Consider the following 23,120-nt stretch of genomic DNA (forward strand, 5'->3'; position numbering starts at 1 on the left):
GCACAAGGGATACACAAGTATTCTCGGGGTCAAGGGGTGGGCCGCGCATCCCCTCCCCCAGCAGAAACACGAACACGGGTCCCATGCTCCTCACCCCAAACCAATAACTGTGGCGGAGAGGGTGGGGGGCTCCCCTCGGCCCTTCCCTGGGATCACCCCACGCGGCCCAGTGGGGGAGGGGTGGTCCCAGAAGGAACACCTGGGTCATTTTGGGAAGGGTTGGGGGGTTGGGGGAATGGAGACCCGGGAGACAGCTGGGAATGTTCTGCAGCTTTCTTGTCTGTCGGTCTAACTCGATGTTGTGTCTGGAAGCTCTTTCGTGCACACATGTGGGGCCACACAGTCGCTCTGAACAGCTGCGTGATACTCGCCTCGTCCCCTCCACAGAGGCTGTAATGTTTCAAATGTATTCAAACGTGCCCCCCATCTCCCTCCCGCGTCTGGGACACCTGCCGCTGTGTGGGCTGAGACCGGGCCGCTGCTCCCAGGGGGCCTCTTGGGCGGGCAGCACGTGGCTGGGCGCTTGCTGAGGGAGCACTGCGACAGTGCTGGACTGGACACTGGACATCCGGAACCCAGGCTCCCCAGGACAGTGAGCATGTCCGTGGTGGGGCGCTGGTGGTTTCAGTTCCAGCCTCGCTACCGGGGTCCAGCCATCCTCAGCCTCTCGGCTATGGCTGATTTCAGATGGCAGCTCCTGGGGCGCCCAGGGGGCTCCGTCGGTGAAGCGTCTGCCTTCCGCTCAGGTCACGATCCCGGGGTCCTGGGATTGAGCCCCGCATTGGGCTCCCTGCTCAGCGGGGAGCCTGCTTCTCTCTCTGCCCCTCCCCCGCCCCAGCTTGTGCTCACTCTCTCAAATAAGCTCTCTCTCTCAAATAAATAAATAAAATCTAAAAGATAATGAATCAAATGGCAGCCCCCCCCCAACAGGATCCACCCTTGGATCTATGGTGGCCTCGCATCGTGGAGCTCTGCCCCCACGTGCCCAAGCCTGCGTTAGCATTCACCAGGATGAGAGACCCCATGGAGAGAGGGGACCCACGCTCCCAGCTGTCCCACCCAGGTGAGGCCCCCGACATGAGGAGCCCAGCCAACCTTGTGGGAGCAAAGAGGAGCATCCCAGCAGAATCCAGCCCAGACTACAATTCCCTAGGGCCATGTGCACACGAATGGTGGACTGGTTTGTTAGTGGGCCAGTTACCGGAAATACGAACTTCCTTAATTGTTGCTCAGTCCCCAAGCCTGGTTCTTCAGCCTTTCCACCCATTCCGCGAGCTTTCTAATTCCTTCCATAAACCCTCTTCTGCTTAGATTCACCAGAGTTGTTCTGTTGTTTGCAACTAGGAGCAGTGGCTGGTATAGACACTGGTGCTGGGAATGGATCCCGGGTGAGCGGCCCTCAGAGAACACTGGGCTGAAAGCAGAGAAACGCCCAAAGACCCACTGCGTGCGGTGCTGGTGACGACGCGGGGCAGCGGGGCTCTCCCACGCCGTGGGGGTGGGGGCACTGGCACTGTCACCAAGGAAGAGGGTTTGGCAGCGTCCACGAAAGCGAAACGAACACCCCGTCAACTCCACTCCTAGGGGTACCCCCGAGACAAGTGAGTCCACCTGTCCTCCAAAAGGCACGCGCAAGAATGCTCACAGAGGCTTTATTCAGAATACAACAATGCTGGACACAACCCTGATGCTCATCAGCTGTGGACTAGGTTGGAAAATTGTGGCAAACTCACATAATGGAATTCTGCTTTGCTGTGTGGAACGACACGCACGAACCTCATAGACAAAATACTGAGCCCAAGAAGGCTGACGCCGAAGGGTACGTACTCTATGATTCGATTTACGTGAGGTTCAGTGTTGACAGAAGTCAGAGCAGTGGTTATGGGGGTGGGGGTGCGGTAGTACCCCGGGACGAGGCATGAGGGAGCCTCTGGGGCTGAGGGAAGTGAGGAAGACTTTATACATATATGTGTATATAAATATGCATCTATCTATAAAGATACGTACAAATATACGTATATGTTATAAACCAGTAAAACCGTCTCTCGAAATTCCACGGGCACACAGGACAGAAATCTGGTATTGCGTGCAGTGCAAACCAGCTGATTCAGTTACTGCCTGTGGTCACCTGGACTGAAGTACCCACTGGAGGCAAAATGTTGGGCACCCTATTGCTGCCCGTAAAATAGCATGAAGAACAAAGCGTATTCAAGGATTGTAGGCTCAGGGCAGTTGTTCCCAATGGGACTGAAGCAAGGGTGAAGCAAGTGAGCCACCTTACATGCAAAACATAAAGATGCACTCAGCGTCAGGGGATAGACACCTTTTGTCCCTTTCTGCTACCTCCTTCCCGCTTCCCGAAAGGCAGACATAATGGCTGGAACCCCAGCAGCCATTATGGACCATGAAGTAACCTTGAGGATGGCAGTCACATGCTGAGACAGTGGTGTGGAAAGAGGAGGTGCCTACCTCCAGAAAGACTGCCTCATCTCTCCTATGTGAGAGAAAAAGAAAGTATCTCATATAAGTCACCGCTATTTTGGGTTTTCATTAGATGAAGCCGAAGCTAAAAATACCCAATACAGGTGCATCCATCAGAGATCTGGCTTCATTGCTCGAGTGTCTGAGAGTCGTGCTAACTGTCTCAACTGGTTGATGGACAACGGGACTCCCGGAGATCCATGAACTCCTCGCTATGATGCAGAGAAAGGAACCCAAGACCCAGGACCCTGAAGTGTGCACCTCTGCAGTTAATCTGTAGCCTCTCATCTGGACAGACCTGGACAGCTGTCTTCCCTGAACATCCGGGGACATGGATGGGGGGAGGCGCCAGGTGGCAGGGGCTTCCCGACTGCAAGGGGGAGGATGTGGCTAGCTGCCCGTGAGGTGCTCAGGACCAGAACAGATGCCTTCACGAGCTGCTAACCCAGGGGTGCTTGAGATTCACAAAGGCGCACTGGGGAGCGCAGGGGGCCTGGCGGGACGACCACCCAGGAGGTGTCTGGGGGTTTGGAGTCAAGTCATGCCATGCCCTCGTCAGCAGGGAACCTCTCTTCTTCCAAGCCACGACCAGCTTTGGGCCCCAACACCTGAACATGGGTCCTGAGCCGCCCTCCATGAACTAGACGGGATCTGAGCCACCAGCCTCAGGCAGTGGCCCAGCCAAGCCCCGGAGGCGTGGGTGACTCGCACCTCCAAACTGCTGCTATCCTGCATCTCAGCCCCCGCTCCCTCGGCCCCCTACAGGCTCACGGGGAAAATGCAAGCCTGGTTTCAGGTGCACCACAGGCATTGTGGCCCTCCCTTAGGGACTGAAGGTTGAGCAGACATCTTACTCTCCATCTGGGTACAGGGAAGAGGGTCTGGAGCTACCTTGCCTGTGGAGGAGGCGAGGGGTTTGGTCAGAGAGCCTGGGATGGAAGGAGTAGGATGGGGGAGGAGGGACAGCAGGCTTTGGGAACTAGACGAAGACAGATGTCTTGGAATGGTCACAGAGGACGAGGACGTTTATGTCTGGTGACTGTTCATGGAAAGGCCCCCCTGCAGCATAGACTCTCCCGCCACAGGAGTCCGGCAGTCTGCTTTGGGGCTATCTCGGCCCCTCCCCAGCCACAAGGGCCTGCTCTTTTGGCTCTCCGGGTGGCCTTGGTGGCAGGGAGGGAGGCTTTGCCTGGGCTGACCCCAGCCTGGTCACCCCGGCTGATGTAATCCGACCTTTGCTTCTGAGCCCTCACCCGGCGGCTTATGAGGCTCCCCACGGCACTTGGTCATGGCAGACACCTTCTAGCCGAGGAACTGACATTTATTCCAGATTGGGATCGGCCCTCCTCAACTGTCATACTGGTCTTAGTGCTACTGACCCTGGACTAGCCGAACAACACAGAGGCCACCCCCCACTCATGCAGGAGCCAAGGCCCGGGGATTCAGCATGAGCAGCCTCGGGATGACGGTGACGAAAGGTGGAAGACCCTGGATCCAGAGGCGTGTCAGCTGGGCCCGGAACCACCCTCCTTCCAGAGTCCTTATAAACCCCATCATCTCCTGCCAAACGTGTCAACAAATGCTCTCCAGCCCACGGCACACGCTGAGCCCGTGGCCAGTACGTTGTTCTCGCGGAGCCAGGGAGTAACACGGGTATGGAAGCTGGCGGTGCCCGAGCCGTCCAGCTAGTCACCAGCGGTGCACTCGGAAACTCTGGGCCCTGCCGCGTCAGGGAGTTTACACCCGAGAGACCAATGTCTCCACTAGGAGACACCTCCATGTCCTACTGAGTTGGAAGGTGCCAGTCTCACCATGCCCTCGGGCCAGTCCAATGGGCAGAGAGGCGGCTCGAGGGGAGCCGAGGGAGCAGGGCTGCCGCGCAAAAGCATGCGGAGGGTGGAAGGAACTCGGGCGGATCCTCGGGGGGCAGGGGCCGAGTGTCCCCGGGCTGCGGGCTTCCTCACAGGCAGGGGCCCCGGGGACCGGGGCAGCATAGGAGAGGAGAGCCGCAGTCGGTGCCCCCACGGGGCTAATTCCACCGGTGGCGTCCCCTGCTGTGTCCAGGTTATGCCAACGTTTGCTGTCGTCAACGTGCGATGCAGGTAAAATGATCGACTTGGACAACATCAAGGGACCGCCACAGGAGTGGCCAAGATGGTGGAGCGGGAGCTGGGTGCGCCATCGGAGCGGGGGCAGGGGGGGAGTTGAGGGGGGCAGGCGGGAGGCTTTGTGCCCCTGCTTTTGCATCTGCAGTGACAGTGGGGAAGAAGCATGTGGTGGGACCTGCTGCCCAGCGTCTGAACCCCCCTCCCATTGGCTGAGCCTGGCACCGCCTCCCCTTCCCGAGGCCAAGATGGTCCAGAGGCTCGCGCTCAGACGCCGGCGGAGAGCGGCGGGCACGTGGCCTGGGTTCGGCCAACCAGATGTTTCCACTGGGGACCCTGGGCCTGGAGCGTGTATCACAGAGAAGCAGGGACAGTCCAGAGTTCCCATCCCCCTCGCAGCGGGGCCATTCTCATGGGGCCCCGGCTCGGCCCCGCCCCTGCCTAGATTCTGCGGGTCCCTCTGGACGGCCCGCCCTGGCGCAGGCCTTGTTTATTTGTGGTCGGGCACCTTGCTGAGGGGCATGGAGGTTGTTCTCACAGGCACTGGGTCCCCGTCCCTGGGCACGCGTGCGAGGACAGACAGAGGTGCGGTGCTGAGCTGGGGCCGCTCCTTCTCCCTGGAGCGCATCCTCCCCCCCATTTCCACACACCCGCTGCTCTCATTCTTCATTTCCCCCCAGAGATCTAACCCCAAGTGGGTCCAGCCCGCACCTTCCCCCGCACCTCCTTTGGTTTTCATCACCTGTTATTCCAATTTTAATGACCCCACGTGTTTGCCTACCTGTGTCCTGACCCCCAGATCGTAGCTTCATGAGGACAGGGACTGTGCCTGCTCATTCTGTGCCCCAGGGCCCAGCACACCCAACATCTGAGTGCAGAATGAACTCATGACTCTCTGCACCAACGCGGGAACTTGGGAGCCACAATGCAATTTTAGTGATCTCAGATGGGGGACAGCAGAGGACAGGGAAGTGAAAGTCGGCGTGGAAAATCCAACAGCTGCCCCACCCAGGTTCCCCTGCTTCTCCACCTGGAAACCAGCCGGACGGTGGGGGGGTTACTGGGACTTCTAGGCACAGTGGTGGGCATTAGTTGAAACCTTCCAGTACTTTCTCTAAGTTCAGAGAGATCAGTGGAAACAGGAGGGCCCTCTGGTGGCCGCCGTTGGGGGTGGCTGCAGACAGGAAGCAGCTGGGAGTTGGGAAGCAGCGGTGGGGGGCTGGGGAGTGGCGCTGGGAGGCCCCTGGCTTCTCCAAGCTCTGGTCTAGTCCACGCCTGAGGAGTTGGTCAGGTAGAAGGGGCGGATGACCGCTTGGAAGCTGCTGAAGTAGCCTGCCGGGCAGGGGAAGAGGGAGGCGCTCCTGGAACTGTTGGTGCCCAGGGTGCTGGGGATCATGGCCTTCTGGCCCTCAAAGTCGGTGACGTGGGCCACGAAGCGCCCCTCACAGAGGATCAGGGCTTTGTTTTCATAGCCGATGGTGGGCTCCGAGTAGTCAGACTTGGAGAGGTGCAGGAGGGGGACCTCGTCCGAGGAGCATGAGAACCCATAGTTCCAGCAGCTCTGGACAGTGGGAAGGTAGACCAGAGACCAGGAGATGTGCCTGGTCTGGAACAGGAAGCTGGGGTGCTGTGGGGTCTGGAAGGACCGGTAGGGGTCGTTCCAGTAGCCAGACGAGCCCCAGGAATTGCCGGAGACAGAGGCACTCCAGGTGGACGAGGTGTACAGTCGAGGCTGGTAGGCATCCTCGGTGAGGTTCAGGCCTCTGTACTGGGCCAGCAGCCGCAAGGGCACGGTGTGGAATTCCAGCGCCTGCAGGATCTTCTTCTGGAACAGCGCCTCATGGCTCCAGTACAGGGACAGGTTAAACTGCAGCTCGAACAGGTCCTCGGGCAGTATCATGGGAAACCGGACCTTCTCCACCAGGCTTTCCACCTCCCTGTGGGAAGGCTGATTCTCCTGGCTCCACACGTCCAAGGCAGTCAGCAGGGCCAGCTCGCTGGGCACAGCCAGCTCACTCCTGGAGAGCAGGACCTGCAGCAGGGCCGTGGGCACGCCTGGCCAGGCCTTGGCCTGCACCAGGGCCTTGAAGTTCCAGGCCAGGAACTGCACGCACAGCTCCTCCAGCATGGGGTCCTGCGTGGCCAGTGCATAGGTGTAGAGGTCCAGGGGCGTCTGGAAAGAGGGGTCCTCAGGGAGGAGGATGGCAAAGAGGCTGGCGCAGAAGCTCTGCAGCTGCTGGGCCCTGTAGTCAGAGGCGAGCTTGTGGAAGCACTTCACGGACGTCAGGGAAATATCCAGCCTTCGGGAGTAGAAGTACCTGGGAGGGGAGCAAAAGCTGAGCACCCGGTGCACTCTGCCCCTGCAGGACAACGGGGTTGCCTGGGCGTGTGCCGGGCCTGCCTCTCCAACACCACTGTCGACCACGTGTTTGCCACTGACCCACGGGCACCCCCAGGGGTGCCAGCCATCGCAAGGGGCATTCTGTGCCCCATGCATTTATCCTTTGGGTCAACCTACATTCCAGTCTCAGGTTGGCTCAGAGCCACGTGCACAGACAAGCAGGCAGATCCCAGGGTCCTGGAGCGTGACGCTCCGTCCCTCACCCAAGGGAGGCAGCCCCACCACCTCCTGTTCCTCGCCTTCCCTGTCACTGCTGTCCCCTCGGCTGGCACCGCCCCTTCCTTCCTGCTGGCACACCCCCCCGCTGGACCCCTTCGGTCCCCAGCACCTGTCTCATGCCCCCATGACATGGGCATCAGCCCTGCTTGCCCCCCGTCTGCTTCCCCTGCCGACTGGGAGCCCTTGCTCCTGGTGACCCAGGGCACGACTCCAGCTGGGCCTGGCAAGGCGGGGACGGGCACCTGCCCTCGTCCTCAAACATATCACAGAAATTGACCTCACTCAAGGGGCGCAGGCTAGCCACCAACTTCCCATACTTGGCTGGAAAGAAACCATTTTCATCTCATTAAAAATTGCCATTTGTTGTTTTCTCTTAAATGTCACTTCCCGCTATATAAAGCTTTAGGTCTTAAGAACAAAAAGGAACAGTTCTTTTTAAACGGATGCTTTCCTTCCTTCCTCACTCCCTCCCTCCCTCCCTCCCTTCCTTCCTTTCTTTTTTTTTGGGAACCAGTTGTCTCTCTTTATTTTTTGGAAAGCATGTCTGCTAGTTTGGGCTGACACCTTTGGCCCCCATAAGGCGGGGTGGGGGGTGGTGGTGGTGGTAAACGGATGCTTTCTGAACACCGGCTCCTGCAAGGCCCCAGCAGGGTGGCCTGGCAGGAGGGGTGACGGCCCAGGCCCAGGACAGGCTGGCCCCTCATGTCTCAGTTTCCTCATCCAGGGCACTGGCTCATGCGCGCTGCTGAGCATGTGCAAAGGCCCGGGTAAGACTTTCTGATGGGTTTGGAGTCGCAGGGATTATACCTTTCACTTGACAAGCAAGGTCAGTACGTGAGGAGCAGGAGGATGAATTCATACCTAGGTTGTAGGTTCTTGGAAATATTACACCATATCCTTACGTTACCTAAGAGGTAGGGGTGGTGTGTGTGTTTCTGGGCCACCTGATTTCTCCCCTACCACATAGCTGTCTGGGCCTGTGTGATGTGGTGTCGCGGGGCAGGTGGCCCGGACCCGTGGCCTCGAGTGTGCAAGGAGCCTCCTGCTCTGGGCGACACCCGGGCCCCTTCCCAGCTCTGCCCCAGGCCCCTGTGGCAACCTCTCACCAACCCAGGCATCTTGTTCCTGGTGAATTCGTAACCCACGGAGCGTTTGAAACCTCTTACAATAGTGGCAGTTACCTCGGGAGATGTTTTATGCATTTTGCGGAAGTCGGTGTGTCTGCGTGTGACGGTGTGGTGTCAGTGCGGGGTATGCAAGTACGTGTAGGGGTGTGCGAATGTGTGTGCGTACGTAAGCGTGGCGGTGAGAGTGTATACGCACACGTGAGTGTGGCATGCACACGATTGCGAGCCCAAGCATGTGCACAGGTGTGGATGTGGGTGCACGCAGGTATGTGTGTGGGGGTGAGTGTGCATGTACGTTGTGTGTCGTACACACACTTGTGTCCGCAAAAGCACCGATGTGCTCGGTGCCGTAGCCCCATGGTTTGCTGTCGGAGGGGAGGTGCCCAGGCCCTGGTACCCCCACCCCAAGGGCGGTCACCTGATAAAGTCTTTAACGACAGGCAGGCACTCTGCGTCCACCTCCATGGTGACCGTGGGGCCCGGCTCCTTCCACAGGGCCTGGGCCTCGGGGTTGGTAGACAGGATCAGCCTGTGGGCACACAAGTCCAGACCCTCCTCCTCCTGGTCCCTCACCCTCACCCTGATGGACAGGTCACAGCCCCTCTGGCTGTCAAAGATCTGCTCAAGGGCTGCAGGGAGCTCATCCGACAGGTCAAGGGTGTGGGCACCTCGAGTTTCTAGAAGGGGCAGAGGGGAGCACACGGTTAGGTCAGGCGCTGTCACCGAGAACACTTCTCCTCCCTGGACTCAGGCTCCTCCCGGCCCCATCTACTCAGGAAGGCTTGGGGAAGACGAGGGTGTCATTCCCCTCTGCGGCCCAGAGCCTCCCCGCCCCTGTCGAACACCCCTGGTCAGCTCCCCTGCTCCCCCACATTCAGGCAGCCCCTCCGCTGACTTCCAGAGTCCGAGGCTCCACCCGTTTAAATCCTGACCCATCAAGCAATGACCCAGGTGGCACCTTCTAAAAACCCAAACCTTCTCCCTGGTTTGATGGTCTGAAGAGTGAGGGTCTTATGGAAACTCAATTTTGAGCTTTGGGGTCCCTAGCAGGCTCCCTCAGGAACTGAGGCCTAGAGAAGCGACTCCTCCCACCAACAATCCCAAAGCCTAGCTGGGAACTAAATCCCACCTGCTCTTTCTTTGCCACGAATAGGTTTGCATCAGTCCTGACACGTCAGCCAGGTGGGTTCAGCCCCCCATTCCTCCGGCCCCCACTCCCGGCCCCCACTCCCACATGGGCTCCCCACCAGGACTGCTCCCTGCCCTGCACCCCAGGTCCAGGTGCATCTCCTGCCCGCCCTGCCCCCCGCGACCCCTCCTTGTGTCAATGCTCCGATGCGCCCCCAAGCCCCGTGTGAAGCCCAGGAAGAAGGACAAGTGGAAAACAATAACACCGATTCGGGGACTGAAGAACACAGAGCACCTGGTGAGGTCAGCACACATGGTGGCGGGGGGAGGGGAGAGGCGCGAGGACGGGCTCCCGCCATCGGGGCGGGTCGAAGGCACATTCAGCTTGCTGCCGAGGCACGTGGGCGCACGAGGACTGATGACCATGAGAGGCTGGGGTTTAAAGAAGCGACAGGCAGGTGGCCCGTGCAGGCGGCCCACGGCTCTTGCCGGATGACCTGGGTGAACGCGGCATTTCTGAGCCACAGCGGGAAAGGGCGGTGGGGAGTTCGGGATCACTGCTGGGAGGGGCGGGCCCTGGAGGCTCTCCTGTCCCCTCCCAGCCAGGGGGGCGTCACGCGGGAACCGGGCACAGGCGTGCCCTCTGCATGGACGGCGTGCGTGCCCCGGGGCTCACCGTTGGTGCAGACCACGCCGGCATCCTGGTTGTGTCTGCAGTGGCTCCTCAGCCAGCCCAGGGACCTGCAGCTGGCCAGCGAGGGCTCCGTGCCCGTGCACTCCACCTCGTCCAGCATGACCGGGCCGGCGCCTGGTGGCACAGCAAGGAGGACGGGGGCTGGGCGGGGGGGAGGGGCCGTGCACAGGGCTGCTCCCCCAGGAGCCACGGGAGAAGCGCTCTGCAGGCCTCCCGATCTGTGACCAGGGCCCCCTGGCCCTCACGCTCCCCTGCGCCGTCTGGACCGGATAGAACCTGGGGCCCCCCCACCCATCGAGCCGAGTGGGGCTTTGGGTTTACGCTGGGAACACTGTACCACAAAGCAGCCTCCGTTCGCTGTGTCAGGGGAGATGTCCCTGCACCAGACTTCTCGGGGCGGGCTGGGGGGGGCGGGGGGGACTGTTTAGGAAGGGACGTGCCCTGAGGGAACGGGACGGCCTGTCAGAGCCTCCGCAGAACTATTTCAAATGTTCGCCGGTGCTCCGTGAGTTAGGAAGGCCATGTGCATGTCTCAGGTGACAGTCCCTTCCTGGGACAGGCTGCTTGGCAGCGAGGCTCCGCTCTGGAGGACCTGGGGACAGGCAGGCCTACCTGGCCCAAAGGCGGCTCCGCCCAGAGCCTCGGTGGCATTCACAAACCCCAGGGCCCGGCACACGACGCTGGCATCTGTCAGGTCCCACAGGTTGTCACACACGGTCCCCCACTGGCCTCTGTAGAAGATCTCCACGCGACCCTCGTTGGCGGTGTTCCCATCGGCCAGCCGCATGTCCCCATCTTTCTCGCCTACAGGGCTCCCGAGGGAACAAAGAGATCAGCAGGGATGAAGGCCAGGCAGCTGGGCCTCCATCCCAGCGGAGAAGCACCAGCCCGCCCCTCACTTCTCCCAGCTGGGAAGGTCCCTTGTCAAGTTCTCCCCAAGAGGGTGCCCACTGCACCATTAGCTTTAAAGCCCCCCATCCATCCTTGAGGGCTCACCCACTGGGGAGGAGTGGAAGATGTGCCCCCCCCCCCCCCCAGAGAGTAAGGCGCCTTTTCTTGTCTTTGAGGTCTGAGTCCTTCCTCCATGGATAGGAGAAGGAGCAGAAGGGGCAGCTGGAGCCCCAGCACCTGAGGGGGGGGAGGTGGGGCCCTGGGGAAGAATGGGGCAGAAGGAGGGGCCACGCTGACCCCACCTGAGGGTGTCTGGGGTTTGGGGTGCACCGTGCGCATCACGGCAAGGACCGCGGGGAAGGCTGTGGGGGAAGTCCTAGAGCAGCAGGCCCAGGAACCCCCAGAAACACCGGCAGAAAGAGCCGGGAGTACAGAGAAGGTGGGATTGTTCTGGGGCAGGGTCAGGAAGGAGCTGGGTGCCATGCTGGAGGGCGGTTCTCAGCTGGGGCAGGAGCCAGCCTCCATGGGGTCACCAGGACAAGGAAGTGCAGAGCCCGAGGCGCAGAGAGCATGAGGACTGGCGTCTAGAACTCTGGAAGTCTGAATGCATGGAAAGGCCCTGACTCATGACACCCTTGCCCCCCACATTTGGCCTGTCTGATGGGCTCCTACTGCTCAGTTCCTCTGGTTCCCATGGGATGAAATGAAGAATCCTTTGGTGTCCCCCAGGACCTACAAGCTACCATCACTTAGGATAACCAGGCCTTCAAGCAGGAGAGAAGACCCGGGCTGAACATTGCCTCGATTTTCTGCGAGGGCTCAAGGCCACAGAACGGGGAGTGGCAGCTTCTCAGACTGCCGCTTTCAGCATTCCTGGGGCGCAGCTCACCTTGAGTCCCTGCAGCCAGCAGCCACATCCAGAGGAGCAGTGGGACGGCCATGGCCTCTCCTGGGAGGGGAGGCCCTCGTCCTGCGATGGAAGGAAGCAGCAGAATCAGACAGCAGAGCTGGACAGCCCTGGGGACCAGGCCCCTGTGTGTCCAGGACCTTTTAGACCGCATGTGTGGAGGACAGCAGACAGGTACAGTCCCTGCTCCTCTGAGCTGTGAGTGTGATGGGGTCCCCCACCTGTCTGGGGCGTGGTCCTCCAAGGAGGACTAGGACTTGCCCAGACAATGGGGAGGGGACCTGGGGGAGGTCTCTAAGCAGCAGGACAGTGGGAACAAAAGTCCATCTCAGAAAACCAGGCCCTAGGGGCGCCTGGGTGGCTCAGTCGGTTAAGCGACTGCCTTGGGCTCAGGTCATGATCCTGGAGTCCCGGGGTCGAGTCCCGCATCGGGCTCCCTGCTCGGCAGGGAGCCTGCTTCTCCCTCTGACCCTCCCCCATCTCATGTGCTCTCTCTCTCTCTCTCATTCTCGCTCTCTCAAATAAATAAATAAATAAATAAAATCTTTAAAAAAAAAAAGAAAGAAAGAAAGAAAGAAAGAAAGAAAGAAAGAAAGAAAACCAGGCCCTGGGCGTGGCCATCAGTGGGGTTGGGTGGGAAGGGTGGAGGGAGGAGTCGGGGGCATGCGAGCGAGGCCCAGATCAAGAGAGGCCTGGGGAGGGGGGCTTTATCTTCAGGCAGTTGGACCCCTGTGGGAGGGCCTGGAGAGCTATCTGTGAGACCCTGAAGGGAGGGGACATATCAGGAGGCCACAGAAAGCCAGGCAGAAGTGACAGAGAGGGCCAGAGGAGGTGGCTGGGAGCAGGGAGGAGGGAGATCAGGGCTGAGGTCTGGGACTGACTCTGCAGCTGGGTAGGGGCTGGGGGAGCAGGGTGGGGAGGAAATGCTGAGCGGGTGGCTGGGTGGGGACCTGCCTGAGATCAGTGTCCCCAAGAAACAGAAGCTCTGATAAGCTGGGGCCACCAAGGCCACACAGTCAGCCTGGGTGGGGCACAGGGAGTATGGGGAGGCCCAGCTCTTCCAACTTTTGCCTGGAGTTCTTGCTTCTCTAGAATTATTTGGGCTTGCTTTTCATCTTCATCCCCAACCTGCTCCCCACCTGCTGTCTTCCCCCATGTCCCGAAAGTGGAGAAGTCAGTCATTGTCTCTCCAGCTCATGAGAGTCCCTTGGCCCCCGCACCACTCCTAGGCACCCCCCCCCCCCACTCCTAGGCCCAGCTCTTAGTAGAGCACGAGGCAGCTATTGTGGGCACCCCTACAGGTCAGGGCCTGGTGGCCCCGAGGCAGCATCCCAGGTCTGCATTAACAATGGCCAATCATGCACCTGGTATATTGTACCCAAATGTGGCTGCCGTTGGGGTGGTCATGGCCACCTGTTGTAGACTGACTCCCTTGTATCCGAAGTTGGGAAAGGGCTGCCTGGCTCTGGCTCATTTGGTGCCTTTTGCAAATTAGAAAAAGATACTCTTCCTTTGGACAGGCATAGGCCTGAGCCAAAATGCACAAACTGGAGAGAGCATACTGGGCTGATTTCCAAGCCTGCTTCCCCCTTCGTCCTTGTGCAGTGAGCAACCTGGGCAACTGTACATATAGAGACCCTATGGATCTGGGAGCAGCCATGATGGTCCCTTGGCTGAGGAAGAGCACCAGATCCCCAGTTGGGTACAAACAGGGAGATTATACCCACTAGGTGACATTGGGTAGAGAGAGGGACACCACCTGAGAGCAAAAGGCATGAGCTTACCTGCCTGAGGTAACTACTGATGGCTGCCCTGGAGCCTCTCAGCTTCCAGCTGCAGGATCCCTCTGCAGGCTGTCCTTCAACCCAGAAAATGCTCCCAGTATGAAATGTGGTCAGGCTGGTCCCAGGAAATACCAGAGAAAACAGTCTAGTTTCGATTTCTAGAAACCACCTGACTTGGGTTTCTTCTGCGATTGGCTGCCAACAAGGCTCCCTGGGCCCCTCCCTCCCCTCAGCTCTGACTGTGGATGTCGGGGTGGCAGTGGCCCGAGGCAGGCAGCGTAGCTGACCGTGACCACAGCAAGACGGCCAACAGCTACACGTGAACGTAAACAATCTTCTAAGCTGGACGGGCCCCCAGGGCTGGCGTTGGGGGAGGCCAGGGAGGGAAAGCGGGGGGACAGCAGGAGGCAGAGTGAGCGTAGGCACAGACAGGCAGGGTCTGCACCTGCCGGTGTGACTGTGGGCTCCCACTGAATGCTCTGAGCCGTGTCCTGGGTCTGGCACATCGCCAGCAGGGGGGGATGCCACCAGAATGGCTGCTCATTATGAGTCTGCCTGGCTCTGAGTGCTTGGCATGCCTGACCTCCCAGAGAGGCCCCCCTCTGCGAGGCCACACAGAGTCGTCCCCCTGACAGCGGGAGGGAGGCCCTGAGGCATGAGACAACATGTCCAGGTATGCAGCCAGCAACGGGAAGAGCTGGGCCCCACGTGCAGCAGTGACCCCCAGAGCCTGCGCTGGTCACCAGCAGAGGACGCCACCCAACCCCGACGCAGGCTGTTCTCCCAGCGTCTCACCACCGGCGGGGCAGGGGACAAAGCCTCTGGAGCGGCTGTAAAGTGTCCAGCCCACCTTCCAGCCATCCCTAGCTCCAAGAGAAGGCGGCACGGCGGTTCTCCCTTGGGGAAGCACCCTCTCTCATTCCCACGCTGTGCTCTGAGGACCCCAGGCTCTGCCGGAGTCGGACCCAGAACTGACAGCTCAGAGCCCTGCAGGCCCCTTGCCACAGGGATAATGTCAGGGAGGAGCCGTGATGGCAGCCAGTGTGGCGAGAGTCAGCTTCGGGCTCTTGGAGGGACCCTCTAGGGGGCATGTGGGCAGAGTCAGGACATGGAGGCAGGAGGTCCTGACGCTGTGGTCTGAGCCCCTGTCTCCAGCTGGCCTGAAGTCAAGGTCAAGTTCTGGGATTTGCAGTTAAATGAGGCAATCAACGCCCTCTATTGTTTTGGTCACCTGCATCCCAAGGTTCTGGATGAGAGCTGTCCCTTGGAATGTCCCCAGGTCTCTTTAGCCTTGTGGCTCTCAACCTGGTCTGCACATGAGAATCACGTGGGAATTTTACCAACTCCCGATGCCTAGGTCCACTCAGTCACCATCTCTGGGGTGGGGACATTCATGGGCATTTTAAAGCCTTCCAGGTGGCTGCCGTGTGCAGCCAGGGCTGAGAGCCACCGGCAGAGACACACGGTCTCCCTGGCAGCCTGCGGTCCCAGGGACTGAGCCCCGAGGTCAAGCATTTAACGGCTATCTGCCCTAGATGTGAGGTTTTAGGGAGTGGCATGGTTCATCTAGCTCCCTCCAAAGAAACTGTAGGTATCCAGGGGGAGAAGCAACTGGAAACAGTGCTGGCAAAAGAGACCGTGGTGAGTTTTAAAATCCCATCCAGATCAAGGAGCTTCAGGTTTGTTGGCACAGAACCTCCAGAACCTTCCTTCACATAGTTTCCACGGAGTTCTGCCCAAACAAATTGCCCGTCAGGGAAAGGAGACAAAGGAAGTCCTTTGGGAGGTACTGGTGCCGTTAGCTTTACAAATAAAACTGCCAGTTATCCTACCAGCAAAAATCAGTTTATTCAGGAAGATCAGAGAATTGCAACCTGGAATAAGCAACCAATGGCAGAACCACAGGCAGGTCCACCAAACAAAGGGGAGGCTCTTCTATAGAGGGAAGGGAGCATTGTTAGAGACAGAAAGCCCCCTGGAGTAAACTGGGAGTTAGAAGCATGGGGGTGTCTCACTGGCTGGGCTGTTGCGGGGGGAGGAAGAAACCTTCCTTCCACCAGGTGGGGTAGTCAAGTGGGGTCCAGGTGCAAGGTGCTCTCTTCCTGCTGGGTCTGCAGTGGGCAACAGGCACTGACTGGGAGAGCTCCCCCTGCTGGCCGCCCCACTCCATTCTAACCAGCTTCCCTTTTATTGATGTTCACAGTGGCAAGTTTAAAACTCTAAGCCCCACAGTCCTGGAAAGTCCTTCGAGTTGAAGGGAGTAAAATATAAGATTGAGGCCTCTTTGTGGAATCAGAGTACGGGTATCTGCTCCCCCAGGGCTTTCCGCAAAGGGGACCATGGAACCGGCACTTGAGATGCCCCGCTCTGGCGAGCAGTGGCTCAGTTCTGAGAAGGAGACTGAAAGCCCCGGACACCATGGATGCCTGGGCCCGGCTGTGATGGTGTGCACGATGTTGCCATTACCAGGAAGCCACTGCCACCGAGGCAGGAGAGAATGCTCAGCTAGCTTGTAGGCTACCCCACCCCCTCGCCCAACATCCACGCAGCCATGCACTGCCACGGCCCGTCCACATGCGTGACACTCAAACCCCGATGGGAAGCAGCTACTCTTAACCCCCTTGTAGGTGAGAAGATAGAGGTGCAGAGAGGCAACATGGGCCCAGTTATCCAGCTGGAAGGGAAGGAGCTGGGATTCAAACCTACACTTCCCTTTTTAAAAAATTGGCTTGAGATATGATCTACATACGATAAAATGCATGGATTGAATGAGTTTTGACAAAGGTATATAGGCAGCAACCATGACCACAACCATGATGTACAGAACATTTTCATCATCCCAAAAGTGCCCTTATGCCCCTTTGCAGTCAGTCCCCTCCAGCGGCCCCCATCCCTGGCAACCACCTATCTGCTTTGTGAATTTTCACATAAATAGAAACATACAATATGTAATGTTTTGTATCTGGCTCCTTTTACTTAGCACAATGCTTTTGCTTTTGAGATTCACTCATGTCACTGCAAATAACAGTAACTGGTTCATTTTTGTTCTCCGTTCTAGCCGCGCCCCCCCCATCCCCCATATGGATGGACTATAGTTTGCTTATGCATTTCTGCATTGACGGGCATTTGGGACATTCCCAGGTTGTGACTGTTATGAATAAAGCTCTTAGGACCGTTTGGGGAGCAGACTTGGTGTGAACACAAGCTTTGCTTTCTTTTGTGTAAAATACCTAGGGATAGGATTACCTGGTTATATGACAGATGTTTAACTTTTTTTTTTTAAGTAGGTTCCATGCCCAGTGTGGGGCTTGAACTCACAACTTGAACTCAGACCTGAGCTGAGATCAAGAGTCGGAAGCTTAACCGACTGAGCCACCCAGTGCCCCTAGATGTTTAACTTTTTAAGAAACTATCAAACTGTTTCCCACAGTGGCCTGACCATTCTGCATCTCTACTGGCAATTGTCTGAGTGTCCCAGCCACTCTAAATCCTCACCAATACTTGGTGTTGCCAGTCTTTTTGACCGTATCCATTCTGGTGGGTACGCAGTGGGGTCTCATTGTGGTGTTAATGGCTAGCGCTGCTGAGCATCCCTTCATGCTTGCTTGTCACTCGTACATCCTCTTTGGTGAAGTGCCTATTTAGATCTCAGGCACATTTTAAATCGGGCTGTTTGTCTTATTACTGAGTTGTACACATTCTTTACATATTCTGGATGCAAGTCCTTTAGCAGATAGGATCTACAAATTTTTTTATCTTTTCATGCCTTTTCATCTTAACAGCGTCTTCTGAAGGATGAAGGTTTCAAATCTAGATGAAGCTCAAAGTCTCATTCTTTTGGTGTCATGCTGAAGAAGTCTCTGCCTGGCCCAAAGGTCTGCTGTCTTCTGGAGTTTTGTAGTGTTAGCTCTTGCATTTAGTTCTAGGATCTGTTCTGAGGTAATTTTGTGAATGGTGGGAGTTAAGGGTTTCAATCATTTGTTTCCATAGAGATAAGACTTGTCCAAACACCACTTACTCAAAGACAATCTTTTCCCCCACTATACTACTCTGGCACCTTGGCCCAAAATCCACAGACCACACACATATGGGTCAATTTATGGACTCTTTTGTGTTCCTTTGATTTACAGGTCTATTGTCCTGCCAATACAACAGCTTCGATTGCTTAGAGCTTAATATATATTAAGTCCAGAAGCCAGATAGTAGAAGTCCTTTGACTTTTTCTATCTCAAAATTGAGTATTCTCATCCATCAAGACAGTATATTGTTCCATTTATTTGGGCTTTGATCTCATCCGTGTTTTGCAATTTCAGTCTATAGATCTTGCACATGTTTATATATAACTATTTATATCTATTTCACAGTTTCCAATTGTTCACTGTAGCTACACAGAATTAACTTAGTTCTGTATGGGCACTGTGCATCCTTTAGCTTTGCTAAACTCACTGTTAGTTCTGGTAGCTATTTTCTGAAGATTTCTTAGGCTTTTCTATCTAGTCAGTCTTGTCATTGGCAAATAAAGACAGTTTCACGCTTTCTCTTCCAGTCTGAATGACTTTCTTTTCCTTGGCTAATTGCATGGTCTGGGACATCCCATCAGACGATTGTGAATAAAAGTGATGAGAGCAACGTCAGTTTCCTGGGTCTGATCACTGTGCTCACAGTTGTGATAACTGTAAGGTGTTGGCACCAGAGAAGGCTGCATGAAGGGAACAGAGCTATACTGAGTTTTACAACATCTGTGTGGTTTAAAACGATTTCACTATAAGAAGTTAAATGCTGGGGGGAAGTGGTGAAAGTGGCCATTCTTGCCTTGTTCGCAGACATATGAGGAAAACACTCAGTCTTTCAGCACAAAGTATGACATTAGCTGTAGGTTTTTTGCAGATGCCCTTTATCAGGTTAGAGATCTTCCTTTTTTGCCTAGTTTGCTTAAGAGTTTTGTTTGCTTGTTTTTAAATCATGAATGGGTAGTGAATTTTGTCAAATGCTTTTTCTGTATCTTTGGAGATGATCATGTGGCTTTTCCTTCTTAGTCTGTCAATGTGGTGGATGGATTACAATGGTTTTAGAATATTAAACCAACCTTGCATTTCCGGAGTAAATCATACTTTCTCATGAATTATTTTCACTTTTATATACAGCTGGATTCAACCAGCTAAACTTTTGCCAAAGATTTTTGCATCTATGTCCATGAGGGATACTGGTCTAGATTTTTCTTTTTTTGTAATATATTTGTCTGGTTTTGGTATCAGGATAGTGATGCCCTCATAAAATGAGTTGGGAAGTGTCCAAAATCATGGAAGATTTTGTGTGGGCTTGGTATAATTTCTTCTTTAAATCTTTGGTACAATTCACCAGTAAAACCATCTGTGCTCAGAATTTTCTTTGTGTGAAGGCATTTTATTTTTGTTTTATTTAGATCTTTTTAACAATTTTATTAAGGTACAATTTACTTTGAAACTTACCAATTTAAAGTGCACATGACAGGATTAACATTTGGGAAGAAATTAATGTCACTTTTTTTCACTTAGTTCCAATGTGGCTTTTGGGAGTTTTCTTTTTGCTGATCAGTTACGTGCTGAACAGATGAGAGTACCATGTGGGCCAAAGTCACCACCTGTGTGAGTCCAGAGGCTCATGGCTTCTCAGAGGGCCGAGGGCTGGTTTTCAGTTCCTTGCTCCTCCATTGGCAACTCCCTGTCTGGTCCCACCCCAGGCTGACACACTCTGGCATCTCCCTCACAGCTCTCCTGGAACTGTTCTCGCGAGGACTGCCAAGAACACCAGGTCCTCCTCGTTGCTCAGTCCACAGATACTTCCAGATCTTCTTACTTGACCTCCCCCCAGTATTTGATGGGTTAGGCTCCCAGCAGGAAACAGATGGCTCCAAACTGGGGTCACTAAGGAGGCTTTAAGAAAGGGGCTATTTACAAGGTGTGAGTGAGCAGGGGTAGGGACACCACAAGGGGTAGAGTGGTATCTGGAACTCAGACCACTCTCAGGCCAGAGGAATGAGGGCAGGGAGCAGTCACTGGAGCGTAGGCTGAGAGTAGAGGGACTTGCCTTGTGAGATCGTGCTGGAGGCAACCCTGTGGGAGGGAATCGGGGACCCCCAGCTCATCCTCCTCCCTCCTGCCAGTCAGGGTCTTCGCTGAGGGCACAGGTGAGGCTCACTCAGGTCAGTCTCTGGGGACCAGAGCAGGGAGGGGAGGAGAAGGGGAAGGGAGGGTCTGAAGAGACAAAAGGAACTGCGGGCACACTTGGCTTTAAGACATCACACTCTCATGGTTCCTCCTATTCCAGTTTAGGCCTCTCTTCTTCATCAGCCCCTCCCTTTCCAGTGCTCCTGAGGCTTCGATGTAGAGCTTCCTAGGATCCTGCACGCCCTTGGGAATGGTCTCATCCCTGCAGCTTCACAGTCACACTAACGAAGCCCTAACGGGTCTAGACCTCTTTCTTGGGATCCTCCTCATCACCCAATCATCCGAGTGCTCCACAGAGCGGGCGAGTGCACACTAACTAAGCATCAGGGGCTACTCACGACAGCATCTTCCCTTTACAGATGAGGAATGCAAAGGGCAGAGAAGTTAGATAAGCTGTCCCAGGTCACACAGCACCAGTGTCAGGGCCAGGACTGGAGCCTGCGAGTGACTTCACAGTCATATTCTTAACCACCACGACCAAAAGCGCTTCTTCAGATTCAGGAAAAGTCGGGACTGGATGATTCATTTTCCAGAAAAGTCTTTCCCCGTCTGAGATGGTGCCTGTCCCATGAACTCCCATGGCATGTCAGACCCCAGGCCCCAAACAGAAGGACAGAGCGCACCTTTCTGTGAGCCGCGCAGGCCCTTGGCCCCCAGCCAACACAGACCAGGCGACAAAGAGAACATACAGTCCCCTCTGGCACTTTATTGTTTACAAAACAATGGCTCCAGTTGGAAGGAACACAATCATTATGCTGACAGCAGCAGATAGAGAAACAAAAAAATGTCTAGCTTTAAAAGAGTCGAAAATCACTGATGGTGAGAATGCTCTTCGGGGCACCTAGGCCATGGCTGACAGGTCTCAACTGAGTGACTGTCCCAAGTCCTCCGACCTTCCTCACTTCGCCTGTGTCTTAAAAACTCACAGCCCCAACATCAGTGACATTTATCAAGGAAGTGGGTTTGGGTGCCAGGCCAGGCAAAGTCAGAAAAGACTCGGGCCTTCCAGGCTATGTCCAGCAGGAGCCGAGTTCCAGAGAAACGTGTCACATTCTTTTGCTAGATGTTTTATACTGGAAGAAACACAGCAGCGCAAAAGGGATCCTCGCTGGGTTCCTTCCTAGCAGCTGTATTAGAGTCTGTGAGAAAAGTCTGATGGCCCTTCCTGGGCCATCACGGCACTCCCACATCCTCCTGAGGGGACAGGGAACTTCAGGAAAGGGGCGCTGTGGGCTGATGGTGGGGCCCTTCTTGGCTCCAGTCCTGGCTGACCTGTCCTAAACCCTCTGCCTTTGCCCTGGCATGGAGAAGAGGCCAAGGGACGCAGACAAGCAGGGTTTGTGCGAAGTTTCCAGAGAAAAGACTTCAAAGCTCCCCAGAGAAGGGGGAATAAAGGGTCAGGGGACAGAAGCCATCGGGCCAGGAGGGCGTCATTGCTAACCCCCGGAGGACAGAGCTCAGCGCCCAGGACCCAGGGCGGGCGTGGCAGAACGTAGGGTGCCACTTGGGTCAGGAAGTAAGATAATCATTTGTGGAAGTCTTTAAAGGCATGACAACTTCCGATAGTTGCTCATAAAAAGCAACGTTTTACCTTTGTGTCCTTTGACCAAGGACTTGGAAACGCTTAAAAACTTGTCTTACCAACTGTCAGAACGTAATTCCAATCTCCTCCACCGCTGGAAATGAAGTTGTTAACTATGGGACTCTGCTCTGTGTGATCAGATTTGGTGATTCCGAGAAAGGAAATTGGTTCAATTAAGTTAATAATTACAACTTCAAAGTGCTGCATGGCCACAGAATTTTCCTGAAGGGAAAAACTGGAGTGGATCACATGAAGTGGAGACTGTCTGATGTGAGGCTGAGGACAAACGAGCAAGCTTGTGTCCTTTCCTGCAGAATTTGGGCAGATGCGTCCCTGGAGGCCTGCCCTCACCCACACAGCCCTATAATTCTCTGCAGCGTAGACAGATTCTTTTCCAGGAACTTGGAGAAGTGGATTTAATGCACGAAGTTCACGAAGAAGGAAGAAAAGGAGGTGGCCTGGGAGTTCCTGACGGGCAGGTCCACTTCGGACTCGCTATTTCGTTCCCAGAGGGAGCACAGTGCTTGACACATAGTAGGAGCTCAAGAAACATTTATTGAATGGAAGAACAAACAGAAAGAGGAGAAAGGAAGGTCGAATGGAAGAAGGGCGAGGCCAGGGTTACAAAGGAGGGGTCCCAGCTTAGGATTCCTGCAGGGACCAGCTCCCACCACCAGATGGCAGCGCACACAAGGGTCAGTGCACTGCGGGGACCAGGCCCCTTTCCCAGCTCCGAGGACTCTGGGCTTCGCCGCTCCAGGCACCCTGGGGCTGAACTCCCTGAATCAGGCACACACCTCGGAGTTTCAAAAAGGAAAAAAAAAGCAAAACAAAACACCAAAGAAAAGTGCAGTCCTCTGGTTTTTATAAAATTCGAGTCCTGATGGAGCTGAAAACTGTCCACCTCTGGGCCTTGCCGGTTTGAGTTTTGTAAATTTAAATGAACTCTATTCCTTCATATTTCACGTTGCCGATCTTGGTCTCTGGCAGTAGGAAGCGCCCGTCCAGTGTGAAGGCCATGATGTAGGTGGCGATCTTGCCCCTGTCCTCCTCAGACTTGAGGGCCACAATGATCTGGTCGTCAGTGTTGGGGATGAACTTGAAGGAGGAGAAGCCGTGCGTGGGGACCACCTCCCCCACGCGGCTGACGGAGATGTCGCCAAAGTCCTGGGCAGCACTCAGGAGCAGGTTGGTGCCCTTGTACTCGTCATCCTTCTCGCTGTACCGCTCGTGGCTGGCCCGGCGCGGCAGGAAGAACCATCGCTGCAGCGTGTCACTCCAGCAGGCAGACTCGTGAATGAGGTAGCCTGGGGACACACGACAGACCCACAGGTCACCAGCCCACCCGGTGGGCCTGGCCCCGCCCCGCCGCCGACTGGGTGTGGGCAGGACCGTCCGCCACGCAGGAGCGCGCCTGCAGCTCCTCCGTCCCCGCACAGGCTTCCCGCTGCCGACGCTGTGAGGTGGCCTGTCCCGTCCACTGGGGCAGCGTCCCTGTTCGATCCTCTTCAGACCTCCCTCTGTCCTACAGGCCTCTCCACCTGTCCTCGTTCTCGATTACCCAGAGTAACAAAGACCACACAGGCCGTTCTGTC

At 56.0% G+C, this 23,120-nt stretch overlaps 1 protein-coding gene across 4 annotated transcripts in view; it reads right to left on the reverse strand.

The window, feature by feature from the left end:
• Window positions 1-5,499: 5,499 nt before the first annotated feature.
• The window catches only part of CANT1 (calcium activated nucleotidase 1), a 30,091-nt gene continuing 12,470 nt past the window's right edge, over window positions 5,500-23,120 (reverse strand). Inside the window, exons 1-6 of one of the 4 annotated variants that reach the window (XM_021680936.1) lie at window positions 13,742-13,883; window positions 11,936-12,016; window positions 10,768-10,959; window positions 10,138-10,269; window positions 8,752-9,010; window positions 5,500-6,904 (exon numbers count right to left, since the gene is read on the reverse strand). In XM_021680936.1, coding sequence (XP_021536611.1) covers window positions 5,851-6,904; window positions 8,752-9,010; window positions 10,138-10,269; window positions 10,768-10,959; window positions 11,936-11,987 — 1,689 coding nt within the window. In that variant the 5' untranslated portion in view covers window positions 11,988-12,016; window positions 13,742-13,883 and the 3' untranslated portion in view covers window positions 5,500-5,850. Of the gene's footprint in view, window positions 6,905-8,751; window positions 9,011-10,137; window positions 10,270-10,767; window positions 10,960-11,935; window positions 12,017-13,737; window positions 13,884-20,648; window positions 22,833-23,120 lie in introns of those variants that run through there. The other 3 variants (XM_021680935.1, XM_021680934.1, XM_021680937.1) reach the window with 3 other exon arrangements.

Source organism: Neomonachus schauinslandi, chromosome 15 (assembly GCF_002201575.2).
Source record: "Neomonachus schauinslandi chromosome 15, ASM220157v2, whole genome shotgun sequence".
In the NCBI taxonomy this organism is placed as follows: Eukaryota; Metazoa; Chordata; class Mammalia; order Carnivora; family Phocidae; genus Neomonachus; species Neomonachus schauinslandi.